The sequence below is a fragment of the Ursus arctos genome, unplaced genomic scaffold, assembly GCF_023065955.2.
Source record: "Ursus arctos isolate Adak ecotype North America unplaced genomic scaffold, UrsArc2.0 scaffold_8, whole genome shotgun sequence".
In the NCBI taxonomy this organism is placed as follows: Eukaryota; Metazoa; Chordata; class Mammalia; order Carnivora; family Ursidae; genus Ursus; species Ursus arctos.
In genome coordinates this window covers 25,076,001-25,098,024 of record NW_026623100.1, presented here as the reverse complement: position 1 = coordinate 25,098,024, position 22,024 = coordinate 25,076,001, and the positions used below count along the sequence as shown (strand labels likewise).

At 35.2% G+C, this 22,024-nt stretch overlaps 1 protein-coding gene across 5 annotated transcripts in view; it reads left to right on the top strand.

The window, feature by feature from the left end:
• Positions 1 to 22,024, top strand: part of FANCL (FA complementation group L) — a 94,300-nt gene that overhangs the window by 18,853 nt on the left and 53,423 nt on the right. For all 5 annotated transcript variants that reach the window (XR_007190757.2, XM_057309449.1, XM_026485483.4 and 2 more), the window contains exons 4-6: positions 27 to 83; positions 5,860 to 5,960; positions 20,760 to 20,856. Coding sequence is in view for 4 of the 5 variants with exons in the window: in XM_057309449.1 (XP_057165432.1) it covers positions 27 to 83; positions 5,860 to 5,960; positions 20,760 to 20,856 (255 nt within the window). In the remaining variant the exon portion in view is untranslated. The remainder of the gene's footprint in view (positions 1 to 26; positions 84 to 5,859; positions 5,961 to 20,759; positions 20,857 to 22,024) is intronic.

Below are 22,024 nucleotides of genomic sequence, written 5' to 3'. Positions count from 1 at the left end.
AATTAATTAGAAATGTTTTGATCTAGAGAATGCAGCACTCTCCTGATCTACTGAGCTTTATGATGGAGTTGAAGATGATTTTGGTAAGAATTCGTTTTCTAATGCTGTTACCATATTTTCTATTTTCATATTTTTCCTGATTTTTAAAAAAATTCCTGTAAAAACTAACATGATTAGGATTTAAAACTTCTTAACTCCTAGTCACTTAACGTTTTATTTTACTGTGTGTGCAAATGTGGATGATGCTTTTTTTGAATTGCAATGAGGAACAACTGTGTATAGGAACCAGATTGATTGTGTCAAACTGAATACACTTGACACTAGTCTTGGACAGGTGGTGAAATAAAAGGTACTCCTGGTCTGTCAGAATTTAACATGTATGGGGAGATTAGGTAGCCACACTTAAAGTTCTAGTACAGAAGATGAATAATTTTGTATATAGCTGCAGATTTCTGAAGGACTTGTTAGGCTTCATTACATACATACAATTATATATAATAATTGATTATTCGGGTAATCAATTATGCTTAAAATTCTTGAGTTTTTAGTTTATCCTATAGACCTTGTATTATTTAAGAAATTTTTATTATGCAAGTTTTCAACATAAACAGAAGAGGGAAGACTGTATAGTGAATACTCAAGGACCCATGACCTAACTCAACCTTTCGCCATTTTTCTTCCTGTACTCCTTAAGGAGAAGGGGCTAGAGTATTCTTTTTTAGATTTATTTCTTTGAGAGAGTGCTTGTCCACACGGAGGGGGGTGGGGAGAGGCAGAGGGAGAGAGAGAATCCTCAAGGGGACTTCCTGCTGAGTGCAGAAGCCAGCCGCAGGGCTCAATCCCAGGACCCTGAAATCATGACCTGAACCAAAACCAAGAGTTGGACATTGATCCGACTGAGCCACCCAGGGGACTAGAGTATTTTTAAGGAAATCCTGAACACTGTGTCCATCCCTCCATGAACATACTGGTGTATACTTAAAACTGCTAAGTGTTTGTTTTGTTATGTTTTGTTTTTAAGTATGCTGTTATAACCCCAACAAAATTAGTGATAATTTCTTATACCTTGTTTGTGTCTGTATGCAAACAAGGTCCACACATTACATGTTAATATGTCTCCTAAGTCTTTTTTTTTTAAAGATTTTATTTATTTATTTAACAGAGAGACAGCCAGCGAGAGAGGGAACACAAGCAGGGGGAGTGGGAGAGGAAGAAGCAGGCTTATAGTGGAGGAGCCAAATGTGGGGCTTGATCCCATAACTCCGGGATCACACCCTGAGCCAAAGGCAGACGCTTAAGGACTGCGCCACCCAGGCACCCCAGTGTCTCTCCTATGTCTTAATTTCTGGCAGTGCTTGGCCTTTCCTGTACTCCTTTTTTTTTTTTTTTTTTAAATCTACAAGTTAAATAAACTATGTGTCCTATAACATTTCTTGCATTCTGGATTTGCTTTATTAGATATTCATAGTATCTTTTAACATATTTTTCTACCTTTCTTGTGATCTAGTCTCATTTGTTCTGCTAAAAATACTTTGTGCTGTGTACTTACATTGTATGAGGAGGCACATGATATTTGATAGTTCCTTTCAGTAGAGTTAAGATTGATCAGTAGGTTTAGATCCATCAAATATAAAGTTTCTTATCAGCTTATCACCTAATGATTTTCGCATCCAGTGATAATCATTGCCTACATCCACTATTTCATTAAGGGTTACAAATGGTGATTTTTAAAAATACCATCATCTACATTTACTATCTGGAGGTCTTCCGTAAAGAACTTCCTTTCATCAGTTATTTGGTTAATTTGAGATATAGCTCATACTGGAGAAATAAGTTAAGTGCTTGTTCCCCCCCCCCTTTTTTTTTTTTTTACAAAAATCAATTTTTAGAGTAATGAGTTAGTGCCTAGCAACTGTCAAAGGGAAATGATTTTTTTTTTTAGTACCATTATGAACTCATGAGTTTTTATATACTGACTTTAGTCCTTTGCAGTCACTATACCTTTTGATGCTTAAATTGTATCATTTTTGGTCAGTGTATGCCCCTTCATCTTGGCTCCTTAATTCTTTTAACACTACCCAAACTTTGATTTCTGACACCAGTTGCACCAGTTTAATGTACTCATCCTTTTGCAGAACTATAATCAGTTATTTCTCCAAAGAGCCATGGTTTCTTGTAGGAATTGGTGTTTTGATGCCACAGATCTGGAAACTGGAGTGTTGCTATTACTGGTAGGTCTTTTCAGTGGACAGAGCTAGGAAAAAATACTGTTTAGAAAGAGAGTAGTTCATCATGAGTTCATATTGATATTTCCAATTCAAATTTGGCATTATAACATTTTTAATTTGATTTTAATGCTTATATTTTACTCTGAAAATCTGGGTTTGTTATGTTAACATAATTATTTTTTTATTATGTTTTACTTATGCTTTTCCTATATCTCTATATTTGTTTTACAAAATTACAGTACCAGTATATTGCTACTAACAACTGAAAGCAGTTTATTTTTTACAGTTCTTTTTGAGTTTTTTATTCTTAGCAGCAGCTGTCACATACTAAGAGCTTAGTTCCTTAAGTTGTTCTGAGTCTTTTTTTTTTTTTTTTAAATCCTCGTAACAACCCTCTGAGGTAGGGCTTTGGTAAAATGTTTGGGATCAGAATAAAGCGTTTAAAGTCAAATTTTCACTTACAAATTTATAAACCCTAACCAATAAGAATTACAAAATTGATTATGAATTTCATCAAAGGCCAGATTTCATGATAAATTTAAAAAAGTTAAGGTGAAGAAGTAAAGCATATGGTTTACCCTTGACATTGCAAAAAAGTTTAAAAAGTTTTTTATCGGGCACTTGGGTGGCTCAGTCGGTTAAGCATCTGCCTTCTGCTCAAGTCATGATCTCAGGGTCCTGGGATAGAGCATCACATCGACCTCCCTGCTCAGCGGGGGAGCCTGCTTCTCCCTCTCCCTCTCCCACTCCCCCTGCTTGTGCTCTTTTGTTCTCTCTCTGTCAAATAAATAAGAAAACTTTTTTTTTTTTTAAAGATTTTTATCTGCTTATCATACTTTTCATAAGCTATACAAATAAAAGGACTAAGGGACCAGAGTAAAACTATATACACTGTGTCCCATTAAGCTCTTATTACTGGCTGACTTTATGAAGTTGTAAGAACAGCTTTATTGGTCATTTAATTTTGAAGAAACACTCATTAGTTTAAAATATTGACATTGATCTCTAATAATATTTAGTACATTTGTTGCTGCATTTCTGAATAAAATGACATGCTATATTTTAACTTTCTAAAAAAATTGACAGAATTGGTAATACTACTGCACATTTATGAACAGTGTACCTAAAAAAAAAAAAAAGAATTTTATTAGTTTATTTGTTGGGCTGTGTTGTCAGTAACAGGGTTTCCTATTATGTAATCACCAATGAAAATATTGAGGATGATGTCCAAATGAAATCAGTAGTCACTGAATCTTTTCAGGAAATTTGGTAAATCTCCACAGTTTCCTAGTAATAACTAGGCATATAGTAGTTCAGTATATTTAATAAATGAACAATTGCCTGTATTTTATTTATTTTTAAAGATTTAGTTATTTGAGACAGAGAGAGAGAGTGCATGTGCGTGCAAGCAGGGAGAGGGGCAGAGGAGGAGGGAGAGGGATAGAGAGAATCCCAAGCAGACCCCGTGAGTGCAGAGCCCAATTCGAGGCTCAATCCCAGGACCCTGAGATCATGACCTGAGCCAAAATCAAGAGTCAGAGGCTTAGCCAACTGAGCCACCCACGTGCCCCACAATTACTTGTATTTTAAAAGAACTCTGATGTGGGTAGGTTTTTTTAAATTCCTATTTGAGGGCTTAGTAGCTGCATAGCTACTTAAGGCCTTAAAACTAGGAAATGGTAAAGTTAGGATTTAAAACCTTTGTAAAGCCTGTGTTCTTTCTACTATGTACTTGCCTCTTCTCCACAAGGAATGCTTTCTCTGCCTTTGCCCTTTTTCCTGTTACGGTTCTGGAATAGGAGTAACTTGTCTGACCCAAGGTAGAAGGTAGAGTTTACGAATATCATAAACCTAGGATTAAAATACATTTTTATTATCCAAATTTACCATCCATGTATGTGGATAGCAGCATTTAATATTTCTGGATTTAAAGAAATTGCAAAAGGATTGCTGAAGCAATTCTTATTACATGTATTATATATATTTATAAAAATACATATATTATGTGTAATATAGGAACTATACTGACTTGTTTTTTTTAGTAACAAGATAATCGTAAAAACTTATTTTTATGGACTATCAGGCAATTTACAGATAACATTAAGTATTTAGTTTATCTAAAAAGCAGTATACTCCTTGTCTTCTAGGAGCTTACCTTCTAATTAAATCCAAATTGACATTTTGGGCTTTACAAACCTGCTTTCACAGTTTTGTTGTTGTTTTTATCCTAAAGCAGATTTAGAAAGTAGTTTCAGTTAATAGTCCTGATTTTGAAATACTGTTTTGTAAAATCTATTCTTTCTAGTATTATCTCAGTTTAGTAGTATACTATCCTTATTTAAAAAGTAAAGTATAAGGACTAATAGATTAAATATATGCTTAAAGGGAAAAAAAATTATACCTTTTAATAGGGTTACAGTTAACAGAAACGTTTATAATTTTTATACTTGTTCTCATCTGGCTTTATTATTTACTGTATCTGACTTTTTTTTAAGTTATGTTCAGTTAGCCACTGTGTAGTACATCATTAGTTTTTGATGTAGTGTTCAGTGATTCATTAGTTACGTATAACACCCAGTGCCCATCACAACACGTGCCCTCCTTAATACCCATCACCCTGTAACCCCCTCCCCTCTGAAATCCCCAGTCTGTTTCCCAGGGTCTATAGTTTCTTATGGTTTGTCTCCGTCTCTGATTTCTCCCGCTTCAGATTTCCCTCCCTTGCCCATGGTCCTCTGTGTTATTGCTTATGTTCCACATATGAGTGAAACTATATGATAATTGTCTTTCTCTGCTTGACTTACTTCACTTAGCATAATCCTCTCTGTATCTGACTTTTTTAATTTATTTTTTTATCTCTTTTGATAAAACAGATCATGTGAACATCTGTGTAATTTGCAGATATATTTATTTTTACTTTCCAAATAAGGTATTTGTCTAGGTTAGCACCTTTGAAATAATTGTTAATATTCAGCCTTAGCAATTCTAGTGATGTTTGTATTGCTTGGGAGGGGGGAAAAAGTAAATGTTAGTTTTTTGGGGGATGGGGTACATAAACCATCTTGAAGATATCATTGGTGGGCTTAGCAGGGAAAGGAACTGTGCACATAGATGGAAAAACACCTAACCTGGTCTGGGAGTAATATAGAATGTAAGTCAGTGAAAGAAAGTAGCAGGTGAGTATTTACTGTGGAAATAAAGGGCTTTTGTTTGTAAGGGTGTGATTCATAATTGTATACAAATATGTCTGAACAATGTACTTAAGAGTTCAAGCTTAAAATACATGTTTCTTTATATCAAAGTCATATCCACAGGAATAGAAAAATAGTGAAGCCTTGAGGGTATTTTTAGACTCTTGTCATCTTTGATAGGCATAATAGTCTAGGAAAATATTAAAATCTGAAGTTTTTAAGTGGTATAATAATTGACATTTTCACATAATAACCTTCAGTTTTTTCCTGCCTTTATATGAGAAGGGGAATGATTCAGCTGGGATTTCTATAAAAATAATGGACATTTAGTGAGGGACAAAGGAGATTATGAAGTTGTTTTGTAATCAGATAGTGATAATGCACTGTCTAGCATTCCACAGCAGATTCAAGTTTTTTTTTTTTTTTTTTTTTTTAAACAGGAAGTTGCTTTAAAGAATAGACAAGAGTGTTATGCACCACCTCCTCCCCCCCAGTTCTACTCCAGCCTTATTGAAGAGATAGGAACTCTTGGTTGGGATAAGTATGTCTATTCCAAAATGTTTCAGAAATTTTTTTTTCTTTTTACACATTTCAGTTTATTTGCAGTTTTAGCAATTTATTTCGTACCTGTTTTTAGTCAAAATGTTTCATTATAATTAGAATTTATTTAATTATAATTGATAACTGATCCTTATTGTGGGTATGAATTGAAGGGATGTCATCATTAACAAAGTGATCTACAAAGTAAAATACTAAATAAAATTTTGAAAAAAAAATAACATTTTTATGTATGGAAATGTTACCATATTTTTACCAAACATAAACATGTTATTTTAGTTTTATTGAGGTATAATTGACAAATAAGATTATATTTTTAACGTGTACAGTGTGACGATTTGATTTACATGTACTTTGTGGAAGGATTCACATAAACTCATTAATATATCCATCACCTCACATACTTGCTTTTTTTTCCTGATGTTTTTTGGGTCATTGTACTTGTGACTGTTATGAAATGGAGACTTTTAGGAACTTCTGATTGCCATTTTCACTGACATCACTCAATATATTTACTGCCATTTTCACTGACATCACTCAATATATTTACTGCCATTTTCACTGACATCTTGCTATATGTTTTCTGTTTGTCTCATGCATTTTGTGTTTTTTCTCTTTATCTGCTTTCATCTGCCTTTATTTGAATTAATCAAGAATTAAGTTGTTACACATTCTTTTAGTATTCTTGGAGATTTCAACATATGTATAGCAAAGTATACATTTTTACTTTTACTGATTTTCTTACAATGGGAAGATTTAAAACTCAATGTATTTTTTCACGTCTCTGTTGTGTTACTGTTATGTATTTTAATTCTATATTGAAAATTGGCAAACATTGTTTTTGAAATCAATATATATGGTATATATTTATATATATGTTTACTCATTGTATATACAATTACATATATATTTTTGTATATTATACATTATATATATATAATTTGTATGTAATTTGTGTATTTTTCCCAGTGTTCTTTTTTTATTTTTATTTTACTTTTACTTTTTTAAAGATTTTTATTTAGGGGCGCCTGGGTGGCTCAGGCATTGAGCCTCTGCCTTTGGCTCAGGGCACGATCCCAGAGTCCTGGGATTGAGCCCCGCATCCGGCTCCTCTGCTGGGAGACTGCTGCTTCCTCTCCCACTCCTCCTGCTTGTGTTCCCTCTCTCGCTGGCTGTCTCCCTCTCTGTCAAATAAATAAATAAAATCTTTAAAAAAAAATTTTAAAAAGTAAAGATTTTTATTTATTCATTTGAGAGGGAGAGAGACAGATCACAAGCAGGGGGAGCGTCAGAGGGAGAGGGAGAGGGAGAAACAAACTCCCTGGCTGAGCAGGGAGCTTGACGTGACGTGGGGCTCATTTCCAGGACCTGGAGATCATGATCTGAGCTAAAGGCAGATGCTTAACCATCTGAGCCTCCCAGGCACCTCATATTTTTTTAAATTTTATTTATTTTAAAGATTTTCTTTATTTAAGAGAGAGAGAGGGAAAGAGTCCATACGTGGGGTAGGGGCAGAGGGAGAGGGAGAAGCAGACTCCCCACTGAGAGGGGAAGAAAGGAAGGAAGGGAGGGAGGGAGGTGGACAGAAAGAGACAATTTGGAGGGGGAAATAAAAAGGTATTAGGAATGCCAAGATCCAGGTTTCCCAGTGTTCTTCATTTCTACCTGCATGCGTTTCTTTCTGTCTGGAATCTTTTTTTTCTTCCTCACTAAAGAATTTCTTTTAGTATTTTTTTTTTTAAGAGATATAATTGACATATATATAATACTAGTTTCTGGTGCACAGCATAGTGATTCAATATATTCAGTATTGTGAAATCATAACAATACACCTAGCTAACCTCCATCATCACACATACTTACACATTGTTTTTCTTGTGATGAGAGCTTTCAAGATTTATGCTTTCAGCAACTTCCAAATACATATTACAGTATCATTAATTACAGTCACCATGCTGTACATTACATAAGTGGAAGTTTGTACCTTTTTTCCACCTTTACTCATTTCACCTCTGCCTCTGGCAACCACCAGTATGTTCTCTAGATCTATGAGTTCATTTTTTTTTTTTTTTAGATTCAAGATATAAGTGAGATCATATTGTGTTTGTATTTCTCTGACTTGTTTTACTTAGTGTAATGCTCTCAAGGTCCATCCATATTGTAATAGCAGGATGTCCTTTTTTATGGCTGAATAGTATCTCATTGTATATTTGGTATATACCAAATTTTCTTTCTCCATTCATCTGTTAGTGGATGCTTAGGTTGTTTCCATGTCTCGGCTATGGTAAATATTGCTGTAGTGAACTTGGGGTTGCAGATACCTCTTCAACATTGTGGTTTTGTTTTCTTTGGATATATACCCAAAAGTGGAATTGCTGGATCATATGGCAGTTCCATTTTTAATTTTAGAGTGTGTATAGATTTATAATTGCTGTATCTTCCTGTGGATTTTTCCTTTTATCATTGTTTCTTTTCATCTCTGGTATTACTTGCCCTAATGTCTACTTTGTTAGGTATTATTATAACTACACTAGATTTCAGTGTTTTTTAAAAATTCTCTACCTTTTTCCATATTTTCTTTTGTAATTGTTTGAAAATATTTTTCTACTAACTCCCATAATCTAGATCCACTGGAGTCTGTTTTTAACTTTTTTTCTTGTGGTTTTCAGTCATACAGGTAGTCCTGGATCTTGGCATTCCTAGTACTCCCCCCCCCCCCCCAATTGTCTGTGTTTGTCTTTCTCTCTTCCTTCCTTCCCCTTCCTCCCTCCCTCCCTCCCTTCCTCCTCTCCCCCCTTCCTTCCCCTCCTCTCTCTTGCTTCCTCTCCCTCCCTCCTTTCCCCTCTCTTCCCCTCCTCTCCCCTCCTTCCTTCCTTCCCTTCCGTTCCCTCCCCTCCCCTCCCCTCCCTCCTTCCTTCCCTTCCGTCCCCTCCCCTCCCCTCCCCTCCCCTCCCCTCCCCTCCCTCCCTCCCTCCTTCCCTTTCTTCCTCCCTCCCTTCCCCTAGCCTCTCCCCTAGCCTCTCCCCGCCTCTGGCAGCCACCGATCTTTTTACTATCTCCACAGTTTTGGATTTTCCAGAATGTCATATAGTTAGAATCATACATTATATAGCCTTTTCAGATTGGCTACTTTTATTTAGTAATATGTGTTTAAATTTCTTCTTAGTCTTTTCATGGCTTTTTAGCTCATTTGTTTTTAGTACTGAATATGGTTCCATTGTCTGAATGTACCAGTTTATTCATTCACTTACTAAAGGACATCTTGGTTAGCTTCTGAGTTTTGGCAATTATGAATTAAGCTGCTATAAACATCTGTGTGCAGGTTTGTGTGTGTGTGTGTGTTTTGTTTTTTGTTTTTTTTTTTTTTAAATCCACATTGGTAAATATCAGGGCCTACTATTTTTTTTTTTTTTTTAAGTTTTTATTTTTAGCTGCAGTTAGTTAAGGGGCGCCTGGGTGGTGCAGTCCATTAAGGGTCTGATTCCTGGTTTCAGCTCAGGTTGTGATCTCTGGGTCAAGATTGAGCCCCTCATAGAGGTCCACGCTCAGCACAGAGTCTACTTAAGACTGTCTCTCCCTCTTTCCTGCCCCAGCCCCACCCCCACACACATGTGCACACTCTCTCTCTCTCTCTCTTTTTCAAATCTTTAAAAAAAGTTAATTCCAGTTAGCATACAGTGGAATCTTGGTTTAGGTATATAGTACAGTGATTCAGCACTTCCATACAGCACTGTGCTCATCACAGCAAGTGCCGTCCTTATACCATCACCTATTTAACCCATCCCCTTATCCCCTCCCCTCCAGTAACCTTCAGTTCTCTATAGTTAAGAGTCTGTTTCTTGGTTTGTCCCTCTTTTTTTTTTCCCTTTGCTTGTTTGTTTTGTTTCTTAAATTCCACATATAAGTGGAATCGTATGGTATTTGTCTTTCTCGGACTCTTATTTCACTTAGCGTAATACTTTCTAGTTCCACCCATGTCATTGCAAATGGCAAGATTTCATTCTTTTTTATGGCTGAATAATATTGCTTGTATATATATACACCACATCTTCCTCATACCTTCATCAGTCGATGGACACTTGGGCTGTTTCCATAATTTGGCTCTTGTCGGTAATGCTGCTATAAACATTGGAGTGTGTATATCCCTTTGAATTAGTATTTCTGTATTTTGGATAAAGACTTAGTAGTGCAATTGCCGGACCATAGGGAAGCTCTATTTTTAACTTTTTGAGGAACCTCCATACTGTTTTCCTGAGTGGCTGCACCAGTTTGCATTCCTGCCAACAGTCCATGAGGGTTCCCCTTTCTCCACATCCTCGCCAACACCTGTTGTTTCCTGTGTTGTTGATTTTAGCCTTTCTGATGTGTGTGAGATGGTATCTCATTGTAGTTTTGATTTGTATTTCTCTGATGATGAGTGATGTTGAGCATCTTTTCATGTGGGCCTACTACTTTTTAATAGTAAAAAGTAGAAGGTTTTTCTTTTCTTTCTTTTTAAAGATTTTATTTATTTGACAGAGACATAGAGAGGGAACAGAAGCAGGGGGAGTGGGAGAGGGAGAAGCAGGCTTTCTGCTGTGCAGGGAGCCCGAGGGGCTCGGTCCCAGGACCCTAGGATCATGACCTGAGCTGAAGGCAGACACTTAACAACTGAGCCACCCAAGGGTTTTTCTTTATTTTCACAATTGAACCAGTAGAAAATTGAATATAACAACAAGAAAAATGTAAAACCTGAGCTCTCCTGGTCTGTGCTCAACAAGATGACTAGGACTGATCTTTCTTTAAAACAAAACCAAACAAAAAACCCCTGAAAAACTGGCAAAAGGGGAGAAATGAGGAAACTGACTTAATTTCCAGATATTTTAGTTAATACACCTTTTCTCACTGTCTCTTGCTGGCTGTTCTTCGGTATTTGCCCTTGTTCGTTAAAGCCGCAGTGCTGTGCCTAATGATCTTTTGTTGAGTGTTAGAAATTGTGTATAAAAAAGTTTAGAGGTTCTGGATGATGATAATTTTCTTTTACAAAAGGTTTACTTTTTCCTTTGCTAAGAAATAGAGTAGGGGCAAGTTGCTATAATCCTGTTAAAGACTGAACTGGTTCAGGTTGGGCTATAGTTTTTGTAAGACTCAATGTACTTCTTACTGCTCCCCTCCCTTTCCTAAGTTGTAACCCTTTAAACTTTGAAGCAAGAGCTGGGTGTGTTTATTGTTATTTCTCCCTTGGTAGATCCTAAACTCTTACCTGTGTCTCTTCACAAGGCCAGTTGACGCTCCCAGTTGGAGTCAGGGGTCCATTTTTGACAATGCTTCATCTGCCTCTGGTTTGCTTTACTTTTGGGGTAGCCCTCCAAGGGTTCCCACTGAGAGCTTGGGGATATTCACTGGGGCTTTTCCCAGTGTGGGTTCTAAATTTCAGTTAATTTCACCTCAGTATTATGGGATATCTAAATATTACCCCCTTGTTTTTTTTTTTTTGTTTTTTTTTTAAGATTTTATTTATTTAACAGAGAGAGACAGCCAGTGAGAGAGGGAACACAAGCAGGGGGAGTGGGAGAGGAAGAAGCAGACTCCTAGCAGAGGAGCCTGATGTGGGGCTCGATCCCAGAACGCTGGGATCACACCCTGAGCTGAAGGCAGATGCTTAACGACTGCACCACCCAGGCGCCCCTACCCCCTTGGTTTTTATTGGCTTTCTGCTTAGTTTTTTTTTTTTTTTTTTTTTAAATCCTTGTCACTTGCAGTTCAAGGATTTATAAAAGGTTTTGATGGAACATTGCCCAAATATTAGGACAAGGTCCCTGGCCCTACCTTTCCACTAGATTCTGGCCCTTTAAAAGCCTGTTATTTTTATTTTTCTAACCTCAAGAGATTTCCAAAAAATGCTGCTGTGTGGTATTTTTGGTTTGTTTTGGTTTGCTACTTAATAGCTTTCTGTCTGTGCCCTTTGCCCAAATCCTTCTTCTCGCCCTGTGGCCAGAATTGGCTATAATAAGCTGAGGGAAAAATGGCTGCAGTATTGGCTTACCTCTCCTCTCTTCCCCTTTTTTAGGACCTTGGTTCTTTAGGTCTTGGTTGCCTTAGCAATTCTTTGATGCCTTCAAACTTTTTTTTTTTTCCTTCCTCTTGTATCAGGCTACTCTAGTAGTTCTCAGTGGAAGTGTACGTCTATGGGAAGCTACTCCATTTTAGAAATGGTTGTTACATATAACTTTAAATGTACTACATATAACTTTAAACGTAATACCTTTTAAAAATTAAAAGGACTGGTAAATGTTATTTATGTGATTAGGCATTATTTGGTAAGGTGCCCTTCCTGAATAGGATTTGGGAAAGCTGGAACTTTTAAATAAAATTTAGCATAACAAGGAGAGGGGAGACAGAAGACAAGTAATGAATTGAGATGAACTAATAGCAATTTGGCTGGAAGTATGGTTTGTCTTGAGGCACTGACCTCATGGACCTGGTCATTCTTTGGATTTAAAGTGATAGAGAAAAATGTTGACTTATTTTCAGATGCTTAAAGGTTAAGATCTTAATGTTTAGAGGACAGTTAGGAATGTAGGAAGGACTTGGGAAGGGAAAGCCTTTTCTAAGTGGTTGTGACATGTTTGGAAGAACTCTGTTATGAAGTAGTTGAAGCATTGAGAATGCAAATAATGAGATTTGTGAATCATTCATTTTTTTCCCACCTAACTATTGAATGCCTATAATGTAAGGCAGTGGATATCCATAGTCAAGACTTAAGATTCCTCAAGGAACTTCTATCTAGTGGGAGAATCAGAATTTAAGTAGATGATCACAGTAGTACTTAATTCTAACTGTGGTAAGTACTACAGAATACAGTTATAGGATTTCTTGAGAGCCATTAGCACCAAAGGTGTAAGAGAAATAGTGCAAGTATTAAAATATTTTATGGAATAAGTGTTTTTTTGGGACAAGTAGAAAGTACTGAGTTTTGCTTTGCATTATATGTATTGTTCTGATGTGGGAGAAAAAGGAACAGATGTCTAGCTTGGATAATAGATGAAGCCTAAAGGAAGGTTATGACTGCCTCTATCATAGCACTGATCACAATAGGAATGCTTGCCCCTTCCTTAGACTAAGATTATTATATACCAGAACTTCCATTTATGAAGTTCCTGTTGTATGCACTGACTGCTGTAGCCACTTTATATAATTCCTAGTTAATTAGCAGAATAAATTTCAAGATATATATTTTTATGTTCAGTTTTATATATAAAATGTGTATGTAGCCAAGACTGGCTGCATAACAGTCCTTAGGCATTCTGTGTGAATGATGCTGCCTGCAATTGTGCTATGGAGTAGCTCTGATATGGAGCCTTTAATAAAATTCCCTCAAATACTTGGAAATAGTTTTTATTAGTTTCACCCTCAGTGTGTGACTATCTCATCATGGATAAAATTGGCCACATGCAAAATTAACCCATCCTGAGAGAGAGTTATGAAATCTGTTGCTTAGATTTTTGAAAGATCAAAGTTTAATTATAGTGACTAGTATGCATGATTGAATTAGAATATAGCTGCTGTTACTGAATCATTTGTTTCATAGTCTTTACAAATGAGGAATGTGTTAGCAAAAGACAAGTTGTTTGCGTGGATTGTCAAAGAAGCCAGAGAATAAGATTTTGTCAGTATTTATTCAGTGCTTTCTAGAGTAAGAAAATCTATCAATTTTATTTTTGTGATTTAATTCTTAAATCAGGTCTGGTATTGTTGGCATTGGGTTTCAGACTGCCAGGGTTAACAGTGAGACTTGGATTGTGCTATCCACATGCTAGAACTGCTATCTTTTGAGGCCCTGCCTGAACAGCTGGCCAGCTTCTTAATTTAAAATATCTCTTAAAATGACACAGGCAGTAATTTGCATGACAAATTAATTTGAATGGATTGTCAGAATCTTAATGATTTGTAGACCATGTCAGTATGTCTATATTTTCCTTATACTCTACATAATATTCTTGTAGATTTATTAGCGTAATGGTAAAATCTGATAATGAAAGAAAAATCTTTTTTTTAAGGGAGTGAAGACCTTGCTGTGTTTTTAAATTACATAACTGACATATCTAATCAATTCTATAAGATGAAGCATTATAAAAAATTAGGGAAAAATACAAATATTTAGAATATGATTGAAATCTTTTTTCCCTTATTCACATACATTTTTTTTTCATAGAAATGACATTGAGAATTAATAACTGACCTTAAGTTTGATTGCTGTTGTTGTAATCTCTGTACTTTTTTCAACTTGTATAAAAACACACTAAAAACAGCTAGTTGTCTGGAAGGTAAAGAGATGATGGTAGACAGCGGTGATTTTGGGTGTTAACACTGTTCACAAAGGTAAGTGATGCAAAAAGCTGTCTTGATTGGTTTCTGTTCACTTCTGCTTGTGTTGTTTTGCAGAATGGCTCATTAAAAGGATAAGAATTAGAGTCCGTGGGGTTTAATAGGATTTTCTGTTAAGAAACATTAAGATGTTAAGGACATTAAAAATGTCCTGGGGTTGAAAGTACTGAATACTTCTCGTTAGAAGTAGGTTGATCTCCATCCCACTTTACCTAGGATAATCCTAATTTATGCCTTTTATCCTGGCCTCTTTAAGTTTCAGAAGTGTCTCAATTTGGAGGAAATGCGTAGTCATCTTAGTTATAAGATACTTTATGTTTATCTTAGTAATCACATGGCCCTAGGTAATTCAGAGATTAAATCGTTCTAACAGGGGAGGTGTGATATGATGGTTTTATTCTTTTTTTAGACCACATATTTATTAATTAGAGTGAGTAGAATTCAACCGTTTGGCCTTTTAAAAATCGTCTAGGGAAAAAGCTGAGTTTTATTAAATTTGTTGTGCTGTTGAAAGATTGTAAGTATATATTAAGTTGGATTTTTAATTAAAGTACCTTATTTTGGTAATGGACTTATTAATCCATTGATGGTGATATTTTCTATAATTCTCAATGCATTTCAAAGAACTGTATACCATATTGGGAGAAATGGAGATACTTGTTAAGAGGAAATTAATTCCAGTAAGTAGACAAGAGTTTTAAATCTGGTTTATCAGCTGTGTGACCTTGGGCAAGTAATGTAACCTCTCTGAGCCACATTTTCTTTATTTTTCAAATGAAACTAATAATACTTAATAAGGGTTAAAAAGAAACACGTGTTATTTGATTCAGATAATGCCTTGTGTAAAGTAAGTATAAAGTTGAGCCACTAGTTCACCTAAAAATGTCAGACTATATATGAGTTTTACAGCTCTTAATTAGTGTTATGATTTAATTATAACCAGTAATGATAATTTTCATTGCATAATGCATAAGAACATAGATGTTAATAAGTATGATTTTCATCCTAAATTACCTTTATCGTAGAGTGCTTTTTCCTCATATATATTCAAATCACTGAATAAGTGCAAATTATCTAATAGTGAAAAAATTATGTTTTTCTAAATTGGTAATATGTTTATAGTATGTAATTTAAACAGTTTGCATTCAGTTTTTTTAAAACTTGCATATGAATCAATAAATATGAACCGGTCTGATAGCATCTTTTCCATGGTCCTGTAAATACGTAGAGCATTGATACAATGCATAGAAGTTTAAAACTTTCACATTCCTTATAAAAAAAGTTTGGGAAGCAAAAATTTACATGGAAAGAAACAGTGCGACAGTTTTGAGAGAGGTGAAGTCCTTTTGAAGATTTATTTTTTGAGAGAGAGAGAGTGCGTGTGTGTGCTTGTGCATGCATGCCCAAGTGGGGGGTGGACAGAGAGAGAGGGCAGAGAGAATCTCAAGCAGACTCTGAGCCCTTTGTGGGGCTCGATCTAACGACCCATAAGATAATGACCTGAGCTGAAACCAAGAGTTGGACGCACAACCAGCTGAGCCACCCAGGCGCCCCTAGAAAGATGAAGTCCTTTTGGGCTGCAGATAATTTAGGAAGGTTCTTCCTAAAGGAGGTGGGTATTGGGATAAGCTTGGAAGGAATGTAGAGAGCGCTAAGTTTGTAGTGATGGAAATGCGTAATTCATCTTTGGACTCTGAAGTAGATCAGTTGCTCACATAAGAGGATTAATATCGGGCCAGACTGAAAGGCCTTGACTAAGGATTGTGTTTATGGAGTGATGGGGCCTCTGACTATTTTTGAGCAAGGGGTTGATATGATTTAAAAAGTATTTAGGAAGATTGGGGCGCCTGGATGGCGCAGTTGGTTAAGCACCTGACTCTTGGTTTTGGCTCAGGTTGTGATCTCAGGGTTTTGAGATCAAGCCCTGCATGGGGCTCCTCACTCAGCAGGGAGTCAGGGACTCTCCCTCTCCCTCTGCCCCTCCCACTTACTCTCTCTCTCTCTCCCCTCCCCCAAATAAATGAATAAATCTTTAAAAAAATAAGAAGTACTTAGGAAGATTAGTTTAGTCATGAAAGGCAAAATAGATTGATGTACAGAAGATACAAGAAGTAAAGACATCAATTAGGGAGATTGTTTTTTGAAGTAGTTAATGCTTAAACCTGAGGGTGGTGGTGAAAATGGAATTGATGCTTTATTAAAACATGAAGGTCTTAGTCTGCCTTTTGATGTTATTGCTACATAAATGCATCTAGGTGTTTAAAGAAAAACTATGTAACTTAAGCTGTTGGTATTTCAAGTACTGTATTTCAAGAGAAACAAAGCAAATTTGTTTTGTCTGTACTGATACCATTCAGCTTTTAACAAGAACAGCAGAAACCTCCATGAAGCTTAAGTATTAGTATCCTTTTTCAGATGTTTTAAAAAATTTAACTCAAGTGTAGTGCCATTTTATTGTAAGCAGTAACTTATAAAGAAATGCAGCAAGTGATAAATACAAAGTCAAGTGCCAAAAATATATATTCTTTAGATTTTATATTTGTGTTTTTATATTTTCTTAGTCAATTTTAGAATACGCCTAAGTAATAACACCAAAACTTCTAAACATAAATTTTAAATGTTATTACATAACTTTTAAAAAATTTGAGATTTTCAATGATTTTCCTCAATTTATTATTTATATGAACTTTTATTTAAATGAGCAAAACTATTTATTCCATATTGTCTAAATTGAGATACCCACCTTTGGAATAAAGCAGAACATTTGAAATAGATTTTTTTTTCAGAAAAATTGATTTTGATATTACTTGTAAGATTATATCACTCTTTTCATCTCCTTTAATAATCTCTTCCATAGACCAAACACTAAGATATTCTTTCCTGTTGTGGATAGAAATACATTGTGTTAGTAAGGGTACAAGCTAAGCTGCCATTAACAAAGAGAACCCTAAATTCTCAATGTTCCAAACAAGATAGAATTTTATTCATCTCTTATTTAACAGTTGAGAGGTAGGCAGATGGTCAAGAGTGAGTTGGTAGCTCTGTTCCACAAGGTTGTCTAAGAACCCAAGTTTCTTTTGTTTCTCAACCATCCACCCCGGCAGTGTTGTTAAGTACGTAGTTATTAGCCATATGTGGCTATTGACATTTGTATTTGTATTTAAATTAAATTAAAATTTCAGTGTCCATACCAGCTATATTTAAAGTTCTTCATAGCCACACGTGGCTGTTGGTACTATTTTGGACAGTGCATGTAGACACCACTTCCAGAAGGTTCTGTTGGTCAGAGCTGCTCTAAGAGTGTTGTGCTTGTCTTGTCTGCATGGTCTTTGCTGGGTCATATTGGTCTAAGTTCTAGTCTGTAGGTAGGGAAAATGAGGGGTTACGGGGAGAAGGCACAGTTTTGTTATAAATGATTCAGGAGATGCACATATCCCTACTGCTTACAGTTCATTTACCAAGATTTAGTGATATGCTGACACCCAAGGGCAGCTGGAAATGTTGTTAGCTGAGTGGAACGTACCCTACTAAAATTTGGTTTAGTTAGGGGTGCTGTGGAGGCAGGGATCCTGTTACCAAAAGGAAGGAGATGAGAATAGATAGCAGAGGACATTTTGCAATCTAGGTCAGATGTACCAAAGTGTTAATAATTACAATAAGGTTTCTTCCTTCCAGGGAGTTAGCATGGGTAAAATGTTTAATTTTAAATGATTATGCTGAGATTAACCTATAGTTATAAATTTTTTGCTACTTTATTTGAATTGCTTCTTAAAGTTCAACAAAATTAACATCATTTTGACTGCAAGGTCCTATTTTGAGCATAATACTGTTTATCTCTAAGGTATTATCTCTGTCTTAAACTTTGTGGGAAGACGATTTTTTTGTTTGTGTGATTGTGTAGAGATTAGAACTTTTGTTTATTTCGATCTTATTTTATAGAAGTTCAATAATGATTTCTAATATTTTGATGCTGAGCAGCAGTGTGAAGTATGAAAAGTACTAGGTGGTGATTCTCTCTCTCTCCATCCCTTCTTGCTTTCTGTGTGCATATTTATCATGACCGTAAACTACTTAGGGCTTATAATGAAGAGTAGCATCTTTTTTCACACCATTTCGTATCCCTGCTCTGACTTTTAGACAGACACTCTGAAATGTTCATGTTTACAACTTCCGTATTTCTGAATAATATGCCTTTTTCAATGTAACTTGATTTATCAGTTTTAGAAATTCCATACTGATTAACTATAATAAAAACGGATTCAGCTCATATGCCACCTTTTCTCTCCCTTCTTCACTATTATTCTTCTATTCTCTTTAAAATTTCTTAAACTTCCTTCATGTCCCTTCAATTAAAGATGTTCTCTCTTACGCTCAAATTAGCAATTACAAATTTTAGTGTTCCTAATCTTCCTTCCTCGTATCTTTTCCCTTCTATCTCTCAATTTTTGTCATCTTTTTAAAATTGCCGTGGTCAAATATATTTACATTAGTTTCTGTAGCTATAATTAAGTCTTTTAGCTTTTGTCTATTGCTGGATTCTAAAAATTGTAATTAGTAAGCAGTTAAATTTTTAATGACTACATAAATACTTTTCACTAAAAAACTAATGGTAGAGCAATTACAGTTTTCGTCATAGCTTTATTGTTTATAACTTAGTTTAAAATTCCTTCATCCCTTTTGGTTTCTTGTATTTTTTTTTTAATATTTTCTTAATTTTATCTTCTATGTAAGTCATATCCTGTAGTCTACATATTCTACAGACTTTTCTTTTTTGTCCACTGTCTTCCTCCTGGAGCCTTCTTTCTTCCTCTTGTATTCTGTTTTGTCAGCCAGTGCTTTTCTAACCGCTTTTCATTTTTATAATGTCTGTTGGAAATTTCTTTTGTTGACGTTTATTCTTGTTCTTTTTGCTAACTATGGGTTTATTTATGACTTTTAAAAATTGCTTTGTTTTTGTTTTGGTGATCAGAGGATATAAATGCATGGGCTCATCTCATCGTCTTGAATCTGAACTGTTGATGTTTTCGGAGTCGGATGCCTGTATATCTGAACCGTAGACTCCTATCGATGACACGTGTGATAAAGTGTCATGTTCTAAATTTTGGCAAGAGTGGGGGGAGAAGGATTTGAGATGTTTACAGATACAGCTATAAGAAAATAATGGTTATATATATAAAGTCATTGGTAATGTAAATATTTTTCTCTAGAATAATTTTACTTTCATTTGTTTTTGAAGATTCTAGACTTTTCATGGTTTCTGATACAAATTTCTTCTGTTGATATTGTTTTGTTTTACTTTTGATTCTACTATTGAAGATATATATCTTCTTCAGATTTAGATCTGTTTTTCATTACAAGCAGCGTTCCACAGCTATTGCCCAGCATTTCTTGAAATTGACCCATTTTACCATTATATCTGGCCAGTGACTAAATGGCATATAGTGATGTTAAAAGAAATGTTTCCTAGGTTAGGAGGCTAATGTTAGTTCTGAACTCTAATGGGTCTCACCATCAGTCTGGGTGATAAGTTGTGCAATACTCTTAGGCCACTTTTTATCTTTACAAGAGAATAGTATTGTAAAAATGTCAAAAAATATCCACATGCCCAGTTCACTAGTAAATATACTGCTAAATTTGAACCTTTTTGGCAGTAGCTTATGCTACTCAAGGGACCATATTTTTACAGAATGATATATTTCAAAGGGTATTGGTTTCCGTTGTAGAAAATTCATGCATTTAGAGCAACTTAAAGCCAAAAACAATTGTGCTGTGCTATAGGTTTCAAATATTAGTCATTTTGAATACACGTCCAGGTTAAATGTCAGAAGTTATATAGTGCATGGAAAGAAAATTTATTGTTAGCAGATTAGACTGTACCTGTGCTTATATAACATTTTCCTTAGAGGATCAGTTGAGTATATGAACTAATATCAGCCAGATTTTTGTACACTAACATTATTGATAATAAAGGAGAAGTTCATTGAGGAGAAAAACAAATAAAGGAAGCACAGAAGTCTCATACTGTATGAAACTACAGAAATGGATCAAAGAGTTTGACAGGAAGTTTAATGTGTACATAAGTAGAGGCTGACAGCAACATGCTGTGTGTGCCAAAGGTTCCAGTGATGGAAAACCGAAACATAGTGCTCACTGACCACAGCATGAGCCTTGACACACATTGTAAATAATCCGGGGATCTATGACTGCATTAAGCACCAGGCTGCTGTATTAACGGCAGTAAATCTATAGCTGCATAAAGGGCTGGCATGCAGAAATTCCTCTGATTAATTTTTGTAATGGATTCATAGGAATACAGCAAATATTTTCATCTTGAATGCTACCATCCTGCAACTTCCCCTCCCCCCACCTTTGCCGTCCCTCGTATGATCATTTTTTATTTCCTTCTATTCACCAGACTTGTATATGTGGATACTTGTCTCAGTACCATCAAGTTAAAAGCTGAAGATGCTTCTGGTAGAAAGCATCTAATTACTCTCAAGTTGAAGGCAAAGGTATGTGCTTCATTAAACTGTTATTGTGGTCAGGAAATACTTTGTGAAATGAACTCTGAATGTTTTCAATGTAGGAAGTGCTAGTGGCTTCTAAAAAGATACCTGGTACTTTAAAAAATTTATTTTGGAAAGCTCAAAAACTTTACCCACTAGGTTTCCAAAAGCCTAGACGTAATTTTGTGTCGCTCTTTTACTGCAGATTTGCTCAAAATATAGACTTCATAATAAATATTACAAATAAGATTTGGTGGTCTCAAAGTACCTTGACGTCATTTTTGTAACCTTGTACAAAGAAAAAATTTGAAAGTTTCCGCTCTCCCAAGTAAAGTTTCACTTAAGTCTCTTGTCTTCAGCTCTTGCTATGAATTACATTTGTAGTTCTTGCTTCTGAGCACCAGCCCACTCTTCCAAACACATCCATATGTGTACCTTTTTATTCCTTGTTTTGGCTGAAATTTTGCTTCTGTATTTGAAGAATTTGCAAAGGTTATGCCTCCATTTATAGACTCTTTACAGGCTTGTGATCTATAATTACTAATTTTATTGGCACAAAACATAGCTGTTTTGTTTTTATGTTTTAGTTCTAGATTGTGAATTTTGAGAAATAAGTAGAGGAAGCAAGTTCAGCATATTAATTTATTTAGTAGTCACTAGGGACACATCAGAATTTGAGAAAACCAGGACATTTAACTTTTTTTTTATTGTTCCTGGTAGTCATCAATCAACTCTGTTTCAGAAGATCGTAGTGATGAAAAGATCAATTGTGTTTGTCTGCTTTAAAAATGTGTCTGGCATTTAAGCTTTCCATGAGAGAAAATTAATATATAAACCTGAACTGGGTGACACAGAAAAGTTGATATCCTAGTGCCTGTTTATCAGACAAGTTGAGAAATGACTCATTCTCTTCTCTTCTCACACACGCAATATTCAGGTATAATTTCATGAATGAATCATGTGTGATAAGTGTTGAAAATATTAGTGGGATAGAAATCTTATTTGTAAAAGAAGTTACATGGATATTTTTGTCAACATGAAAAAAATTTTATTTTTTAATTTTTAAAGGTGTGCTTTTTTTTTTTTTTTAAAGATCAGGGAGAAATCTTTTATTTCCTTTATAAAGATCACAAAGGTGTTCTGTCAGTTACTTCAAAGTTTTAATTGTTTGTAC